Here is a 9773-nt window from a genome sequence, read left to right as displayed (position 1 = left end):
TTTTTCCACACACTGTTTGTCTCACACTTCCTGTGACAACATATAAACATTCCTCTAAATGACTCACATCCCTTGTTCTTTTCCCTCCATTCCTCTCCTCCTTCATCCACGCCTCGTTCGGTTTTCTCAACTTCCTTCCGACCTTACTCACCCACTAACCAAAACACACGTTTAATCTCCCTCACTCACAATATTCTTTGCACTCTTCCACCTCTCCAACTCTGCTGATTTGTTCCTTTGCCGTTTTAAAAACATCCACAGAGTCAGTCAGTGGGTCAGGCTACGGCACACGCTGACTCACCTCATATCCGCTAGGAAAAGCAGAGTCTCCTCAACATGTAGAACCAGGTGTGACGTGTAAGTAGATGTGTGTATGTCCGTCTCTGTGCAGATGTGTGTGCACGTGAGCACTGGTGTGGGAGAGTGGGCACAAAGACACAGTGGAGTCTTTCATTCATGCTGTGTAACAACCACTCTTTGTAGTCACTCTCTTGCACAGAGTGAAACAGGGTAATGCTGATTGGTATTCAAACCTTAAAGTTAACAGTGTAAGAAAATGTTTGATGCTACTCTTTGGGTGTGTTTGTGTGCACGTGTGCGTTTCCTTTTACAGTCGGAAGTCAGTCAAGGAGGCCGAATTAATCCGTGACTGGAAAAGCTATAAAAGAGGTTGGCTTTCCCTGACAAGTGTTCTCCTGCAGACACACACACACACACACACACACACACAGGCACACGCACGGGCATACACACACACTTTTTTGTGTATTTCTGGAACTAACTCCAACCTTCACTTCTCACTTTTTTTTCACGTTCGAGACCACAACACGCTCAAAGTGAAAATTAGCTAACAAAATAAGGAAATAATAAACAAAGAAAACATAGCTAATAATATGTATTTGTGATACAATATATACAATTTCTGTGCTCAATAAAGCACGAGGTTATTTAAATGTCTGTACATCTATATTAAAATTTTAGAGGTACTTTTATTTTGAAGGGCACACAAACACCAGTGTTTCCTGTATTTCAGAAAGCGATTTCTTTTCATGTAAATGCATTTCAACTTTGACTTTGCCTATTTAAAGAAAAAGGGAAACAGGAAGAACTGAAACTATTGTGGTGAGTTAAGTGTCAGCTGGTAGCATTTCCTCTTTTGTTGTTCACTTTTATGTGAAGAGAGTCACATGTGACTTGTTTATTTCCGAGTATTTTCGCTTTATAGTTTACACAGAGTCATTACCTTGAACGCATGGAACTGGAACACTTTAATATTTTTTGCATGCATCCCTTTTAATTAAAGGGATGCGCTCTTTTTCTAGCGTGCACCACAACACATAATCTACATGTTGTTTGCAAGCAGAGGCAAATCTGCCTAAAATTGCCTAATGTTACATTTCATCAGACTGAGCTAGAAAAACTGCATGCTCGAGCATGACTTCAAATTTATTTTCATCTGATATAGTCAGATTTAAGGACTGAGCAGGTTGACTGGTAGTCAGCTAATAGGCTTACAAGCGACAAACTAAAACGAGATGCTTTTAAAGGGTGTGTATGCTCCACTCGCTCGCATCACTTGATAGAAGTGATAAATGTGGCCCTGGGCTGTGCAGTATAAGCAATAATAAACATAAAAGCAGAATATAAAAACTCAGAACCCTCCTCTCTGATTCATAAGCATTACCTTAGGACTTACATAAACTCATTTCCTGCTTCCCAGCACTTTTAATTTGGAGTGACTGCAGGCACTGCTGTTTTAGTGCCTGACAAACCCATCTAAACTGCAGTGAGATTAAAAACCATTGCTTTTTGTCAGTGTATACATCATGCAGTAGCAGTGGATACATGTTCCAAAAGCACTTTCTCATTCTCCAGCTTCCCTGCCCACTCCTACTACATTTTCCTTCTCCGTTTGCCATCCCCTCTACTTTTTTTCCCTTCTCTTCCCCCGTTTATTGCATTCCTGCTCACCAATCCTGCCTCTGTTCCCGCTAGTATTCCCATCTGTATTTGTGTGTGTGTGAGTGTGTGTTTGTATCTGTGTGGCCAGCCACGTAGGACCCTGCAGTTTGGGGGTTGGTCCGCCCACTCGCTCCAGTGTTAACCATGTAGCGACTGGTCAGCCACGCTGTGATTTAAAGGGATAACGCCGCAAAAGGAGAGAAAATGAGTCTTTATTGATGAATAAAATGTTAACAGGCTAGTTACCATGGAAATGATAACAAGGCTGGAGTGAAATTTGATTATTTTTACTAAAAGCGGGGCTGTGGACCTTCTTGGTGTTCCCACTCTTTTCTTTTCCCCGGAGTACGCTCAAACTCACTTAGCACTATATACACAAAGCCATTAATAGAGTGAAGACTCGGTAACAACTGAGAAAGTGTAGACCATGTTTAAAACCACCAACGTTTGAAGAAACACTCCTCGACTGTATCGTGTGCCCCGTAACACCCTAACTTTTACTGCCAGTGAGGGGTTTGTACTTTCAGACTGCCACAGTTTAAAATATAAACTGTGTGACGGGGGTGTTATGGGATTTGGAGGCACTGTTGCAGCTGTTCCCACCCTTTCCCCCGCTTTGGACATACCATCATAGCCCTCACCACATGGCCTCTAGGTCTGCTTTATCAACTGAATCTGATATTATCCAGAGAAGTTTAACTGACTTCAACCTGCATGATGCTTTAAATTGTTGTGTTTCAGTTAATGTTAGCCAAACTTCTTTAACCATTAGTCTTACCCAGCTGTTGATATTTTTCTTCTAACTTTAATGCACTTTCAGTGCTCTGTTCTACGTTTGTCTGATTGCAAAACATTGAATTATTTCAAGTTCTGTCTTGTTTTGGGCCTAGGTAGCTTTTTTCAGTACTCCACGCACCAACACACATCACTCCATAGTTGTTTTAGGTGGGTTGAGGCATATATTGATGCTACAACGATCAACCAGTGTCACTGACATTAATATAGTCCACTGCTCTCTAATAAGTGTTAAGGACGTGCACACGTTCGTCCATAATATTTTTATTTTATTAGGAATTAGATGAAAATTTAGAAGTAGAGCACAAGTGGAAAAGACAGCCGTGTTTCCTCTTCAAACATCTGCTAATCAACCGTGAAACTAGCTGGTTAAATTTAAATCAACTACAAATAAACCAGATGTGAATTTTATTTATTATTATTATTATTATCATCATTAAAGAAGTTGCAATTGGTGTCTTTTACTGGCAGACCATAGCATCACCACCGGCGTGTGCTATCAATCATTGGCGGACCAATTAGCTCCATTTTTTCCCAGTTAGAAAAAGTAACAATAAAGTTGAAATGTTTACAAAGTAACCCTAACCCCTTCGACATTTTATTAATCTGCTTTTCTAGGTGGCCAGGCAATATTAGCAAATGTTAACTGCTTTATTGGTAAGCATGTATGAAGGTTTAAATATTACTGAGCAAATTTGTTAGGAACACATATTTATAGCTCGGCAGTTACAGTAAAAACAGGTGACTGCTGTCAAAGTAGCACATGTAAAAGCTGATAATGTAACTATTTTTCTATATCATCATTTATTTATCTTGGGAATCTCCTTGAGATTAAAAATGTATTTTCTAAAAGCGACCTGGAGAAGAAGGCAGGAGATAATTGAAGATAAGCACACAAAATGCAACTGGGGCTCATTACAACTAAGCAAACACAACATCCAGAACATGCGTAATAAAAGATCAATGTCAAAAACAGCTGCAAATCAAACTAGTATCAAACAGAGGGTCCTGCCTTTGGAAGGCTGCGCGTGCCTATAAAATACAAGCGTCTTAAAGCAGCAGCTGAGCAGCGTAACATTAGCATATGCCACACCTCCCAGAGACGTTGGCCACATACTGGTGTCTCTTCCTAGTCTAGTAATCAACAGCAAACAGTCAAAGTTTTGTCAAGCAAAAATCACCAAACACAGAATCATGTGGTTAATTTATAACCTCACTGGCAGGGAAATAGTCACTTGTATTATTATTTCATTTTCAATTAAAGAAAGTAAAGATGTGTGACTGCTGTCCTTATAGCTTCAGTCTGAGTAAAACAGATGACGTCACAGTCTTTTCCTGTAGCCGCTTGCAAATGCAAAAATGTGTATTAGTAGCCATGTTTGGGAGGGACTGCGCTATTGGGTAACAAAACCAGGGAGTGCTTCTTGGGCAAAGCAAATGCCACATTAACATCGGCTGCAGGTATTCACCAAAGCCCTGTGAATATCATGCAAGAATGAAAAACACAGACTTTTCTTCATACAGGATTTAATTTGACTAAACGGGCGCCCCTTTTTCCACAGTGTGGTTAACCAACATAAACATTTAACAAGGCTTGTTGCCATGGAATCATACTATGGCTCAGCTCCTCTCTATTACCCATAGCAACTTTAACTGATAGGCTGACTAAGCGGCTGGATGAATATCTGACAGACTGGCTGGCAGCAATGACTGGCTGATTGCTTGTAGCATGTTTAAAGGGATTATGTTAATGGGAAAATAGCTCATAATGAATTCCCTGCTGAACAAACTCCACGCTGTTTTATTAAAAGTCGAAATGGGCATAAATAAAAAGGAGGAGGAGGAGAGGGGAGGTTGATTGATAGGACATAATGATGGGTGAAAGGCAAAATGCGGATTATAGGAAATAGGAGGCACAGCGAGGTTAGGGTAAAAGGAGAAAATCCCAAGCATGCTCTCTGCCTTTGTCAGTGAAGAGGGTTCTCCCTGTGTCCGCTCTGCTCCCTGACCGGCTAAAGCTGCCTCTCCAGTTACACTGCTCAGCAGCACGTGCTTCACATCTCCCCATCTAAATGAGCCCAATGTGTTTCCATCAGTGAACCGACTGTAAATTAATCTCTTTGTTGTCTAACAGCCTAGACAGGGACTCGATTAGGACAATGAAAAGAGAGGAATTCAGTGGACGAAAGCCAAAAATAAGCATCGTCATTAGAGACGAACGATGGATGTGCGTCCAGAAATGTGAACTAAATCATTTATGTCCCATTTACGTGACTGTAACACGATCTGCCTGTGACCTGAGCGTAATCAATCTCCACCGGGCTCAGGTTTTACTATGAACAACAACAGATAAAGTCAGTGTGCATCCATTTGTGTATTTTTTTGGACCCCATTTACAGCTGAAAAGCAAACTAACTGTGAATCATCAGGGCATTAAAACATGCATGACTGAGCGGATTAGGGGATGAAAGATGGACTGGGATAAGCAAATGAAGGAGTGAATCACAGAAAGACAAATAGGTGTTACTAACTTTGAACAGACTGTCTGGGTATCGGTCGCAGTGATCCACATAATAGTGGCCAAATAATGGATTAAAAATTAAGGCGATTCTAAGCCACAAAAAACACTTTGTTTTAATTATAAAAGTAACACTAGACCAAAGTGCTGAAAAGCTTTACCCCTGAGCTCATTTGTTCAGACTTTTTGGACTCTGCGATGACTACACATAACATATTAATCCGTTATTGGCAGACAATCAAAGCAAATTGATTTTAAAATCCCGTCTAGGTCCGTTAATCACCTCAGCGGGCTTTGGTAACTTTGTAGTGTCAGGATATCCCGGCCACAGTGTGCATCATGAGAGATCCTCTGTTAACAGGATGAGATAATGTAGTGGAAACAAAGGTGTGCTGGACTATCTGGTTTTCTGACATCAAATGAATAACAGACTCGTCTATTTATGGCTTTCCCTGAGTGCATTTATCTTCATGGTTAACTGGGGCTTAGTATAATATCTATTTAGAGTCATGAATTCCCAGAGGAATGGATTTTTGGCTTCCAGTTGTAAACAGCCAGACGCCTTTCACTTGAGTCTTAATGGCTAAACAACCATTACAGCGACATTATGCAATGGTGGAGAAGCTTCAGTAATACAAACTATAAAAAGAACCAGTTTTCCTGGTTTAAAAAAGTCTGGAAGGGAACTTCTGAATCCGCCTACTACACCTCTTACCCATCCTCTTGCTAGCTACTACTAGGAATTCTGCAAACCTGTTAAGTCCCTGTATTCCTCACGTCAGGAATAGAATGTGGGTCAATGCCAGCTCAGTGAGTTGACATGAGCTTACCAACTACTGCCGCCAAGAGCTACACCACAGCTGCCGCCAAGTTACATTATAACTCTCCATGTGACACCATGACCGCAGGTTTGATATATACATGGTTACACTCAGGCATCGCTAAGGCCAGGGAAATCATTAAAATGGTCCTCCATGATGGGATATTTGACCAACCAGACATTTTCATCTCATCTGTCTCTGGTTTACCATCACTATTTGTGCCTGATCAAACTCGTTTTGCCTTACTTAAAAAGTTGTAGGACAAAATAAACTTTATTGTCTGAATGACAATAAAATTGGGTGGATAAAAACCAGAGACTGCTGGTCAAAAAGAAGTTTTCCCTCTGTTTTATTCTTATAAACTGGTGGCTTTTATTTATTCAAAGTAAAACTGTCCCCAAAAAGCAGCTACACGGTTTATTTCACACCAAAGGCATGAAATAGGAGAATTGGCGCTACTTCCGGTCGGACATTAATAGCGGATTAAATTAATTCACAGGTGTGCTTTAAATCCGCTTCAGCCAATCAGAACAAAGAGCAGCGGCCGTCGATTTCGCGACGAGGCTATAAAAGTGCATGTGCTACTTATAGCCCTACATGTGGGTGAGAACATGAAGTTTGCCCACATGGCTGCTCGCGTGGATGATTTAATAAATGTATGACATTAATCTGTGAGGCTCTTCCTTATTTTACATACTGATCCACATGTGTCCGTGATACTCTGGGCTATAGAGTATATAGAGTAAGCGGAGCTAGGCCAAAAGCACCGACAAAGGGCCCGTTAATGTTTCTTTATCAACAGTTTGCCTGTGGATTAGACAGACACACAGACTTTCCCCCGTTACGCTACACCGCGGAGCCCTATTACTTAACAGAGCCGCCTAATCAATACCTTCGATCGGTTTGGAGGCCGGTTATTGTTTGGGGTCTTTACCTCACAGTCGTAGAGGTCCGTTAGCTGGTCGATAATCCACTCCTCCAGGTTCAGTCTCTTCCTCAGCTCTTTGCGGTCATATTTGACGGTAACGCGTCCCTGCTTCCGAACTGGTGTCTCCGGCTCCTCCGTGGTACCGGCCGGTGTCTGGAAATATACCCGGGGTTGAGGGCTCGTCTCCGGGCTTGTTACAGCTGCCATTGTCGCTTGGTTTGGGAAAGAGAAAAAATGCCCCCGGAGCTACAGAAGTGTGAAGTGAGCGACAGAAAGAAGGCAGAAAACGGTCTGTGGACGTGCGGCTCGTCGCTTTTCCGCAACGAAAAATCCCGGCTGGTGAATTTGTGACTTGGAAAAAAATCCCCCGAAGAAGAAGAAGGACGGACGATGGACCTGATGCTTTTGTTGTCAAAAATCGCTCAAAGGGACATTCGCAGCGGCTGCTCGCTTCCACCACACAAAGGGGACCGACGGCCACGGAGAAACGTAAAGGCTAACCGGCTTACTGGGCTATTTACAGCATGCAAACTCCGCTTATATAAAAAGAGACGACAGAAGAAGCAGAGCCGGCCTCAACTCTTCATTCAGTACAAAGAGAAATCACACGTCTCTCTCTCTCCCCCTCTATCTCTCTTTCTCTCTGTCCCCACGAGGAGTGCGTGCGCGCTCTCTGACCGGACTCGAGCGCATCCGACGTACCAGGGAAAAAAAAAAGCGGATAAAGAAAAGAGACGTTAATTACCATCCGCTTTCAAAAGCAGCCAACTTTTTAAACTTTATTTCTTTTCCTTTTAAAAATATATTTCCCAACTTTACCACGTGACCACCCATCCCCCGGAGTCCACATTCCTTTTATTAAATCGCTTCAAAATGCCCGTATAAGTGCTCCTCACAACTTCTAAGACTTATGTTATTTACCCACGTGATCTGTTAAGATTTCTCCCACAGCCCAACTTCTGACAACCTGTTTGCCCTTTTTTAAATCGCCTGTTCTTCATCGTTGTGTGCATTCTCAGTAGGGTAGGGACACATGCATTGTGTTGAACCAATACAAAAAACATTCACACAAATGTATTTTTTTCCCTTCACACACTTCCTTTTTCAGTTTCTTCACAACTGTTAGAATATCTCCTCTAGAATCTGTGAAATCTAGGCTATATGGGTACATTTTCACGCCTACACCTCACTCTTTGTGAAAATAAGAAGCTTTTATTTCACAACACGCGAATTATAATTGTATCCCATGTTTGCAAAATGCACTTTCTCCCCCTTGCAAGAGTGCAATCAGTGCCACGGGCAAAACGCAGCTGGATCTTCTTGTTTGCTTTTGCAATTTAACTTCATCTCTGATCAACTTGGTGAATGTGATCCACGAATAGGAACGCAGTGCAGTCAGATTTCTTCACAGTGTGCCCATTGTGCCGTAACAGCAGGGAACCCTACACCCTGGCTAGGCTGCTTAATAACAAGAGTTTTAATAATAACAGGAGCGCGAAGTGAAAGGGGGAGGTAAGGAGAGGGAGGGCGAATTCATAATGTCTCCGGCTTGCTCTGTTGGTGTGACTATGGGGGTGTTCACATCTGTCAACATGTTCACATCAGTGTGTTTATGTGCGTGCATGTGTGCGTGTGTGTGCAGCTATTTTACAGACAGCTATGGCAACGAGACGTAGAAAAACCTGAATTATTCAGCGAGCATGTCTGAAACTTACAGTTGAGTAAGCACAGGCAGGCCCGTACACGCTCATGTACGGTACACACACTAACATAAACATCCATGTGCGCTTACATGTGAAAAACACCAGTCACTTTTATAGAAGGAAACAATAGAGCTACAACAGGTCAAAGAGCAAAATCCATTTCCAAACTATCTGTGTGCGTGAGCGCCAGTACACCAGCTAACTGGAGTTGTAGAAGCTGGCTGGGAAATATGGCTTTTTATGACTTCCAGTTAAACAGACCAGTGGAGATGGAGGTCAACATGACGTAGTATGTAATGTTACAGCTCTGCCTGTACTGGTGAGAGTGAAAAGTGTGACAAATATGTTAAAACCTTATATATTCGGCCTACAAATCTCAAACTTGCAAAGATCAGGAGCTTCTAAAATGAGAAGAAAGTGTGGAAAATGATGGTCTGTGGGTGTGTGTGTGTTTCACAGTGGATCCCAGATTTGTTGTCCAACACTATTTATTATTATTTTGTCGTGTCCAGTCCATGGCTGCACAACCTCCAAACCTGAAGTACACGTGCTACTTGAGTATTTTAGTTTTTCCTTAACTTTATACTAATTCTATTATAATTCGGTAAATTAAATGTAATTTTTCACTTTATTGCAGTTTTGTCTCCTTTAGTTACTTTTCTGTTTTACATTAAAAACATGACAGGAACTAATAACAAGCATACAAACCAAGCTGGTAGATTTAAACTTGGTTTGCGTCCTGAATTTGACCTGGTTGTTCATTAGTTTGCAGCTAAAAGATTAAAGGCTGATGTCTTTACATTTTCACTACACTTCACAGTTCCCGATACTGATGCTCTGTATTAAAAGTCTCATAAGGTCAATATCTGATACAACTCAGAGAATATATGCATATACTCTGGTGATAAAAAATAAGTACATAGATAAATCCACTGTATGTTTCCATGCAGGACTACAAATTAATGACATGCTGCAACGTTTTAGCTGAAAATATACTTATTTAGTCAGAAATTCACCCAGAAAGGCAGTGCCATCTGCTTTGTTTC

The 9773-nt window shown here is 41.6% G+C and overlaps 1 protein-coding gene across 1 annotated transcript in view; it reads right to left on the bottom strand.

The window, feature by feature from the left end:
• The window catches only part of ppp1r14bb (protein phosphatase 1, regulatory (inhibitor) subunit 14Bb), a 22383-nt gene extending 14651 nt beyond the window's left edge, over positions 1-7732 (bottom strand). Inside the window, exon 1 of the mRNA XM_005748018.1 lies at positions 7031-7732. Coding sequence (XP_005748075.1) covers positions 7031-7231 — 201 coding nt within the window. The 5' untranslated portion in view covers positions 7232-7732. The remainder of the gene's footprint in view (positions 1-7030) is intronic.
• Positions 7733-9773: the final 2041 nt, after the last annotated feature.

Source organism: Pundamilia nyererei, unplaced genomic scaffold, assembly GCF_000239375.1.
Source record: "Pundamilia nyererei isolate P.nyererei 1_Seehausen unplaced genomic scaffold, PunNye1.0 scaffold00211, whole genome shotgun sequence".
In the NCBI taxonomy this organism is placed as follows: domain Eukaryota; kingdom Metazoa; phylum Chordata; class Actinopteri; order Cichliformes; family Cichlidae; genus Pundamilia; species Pundamilia nyererei.
Note: the sequence above shows the minus strand (reverse complement) of the source record. Positions and strands in the feature narration are given on the sequence as shown.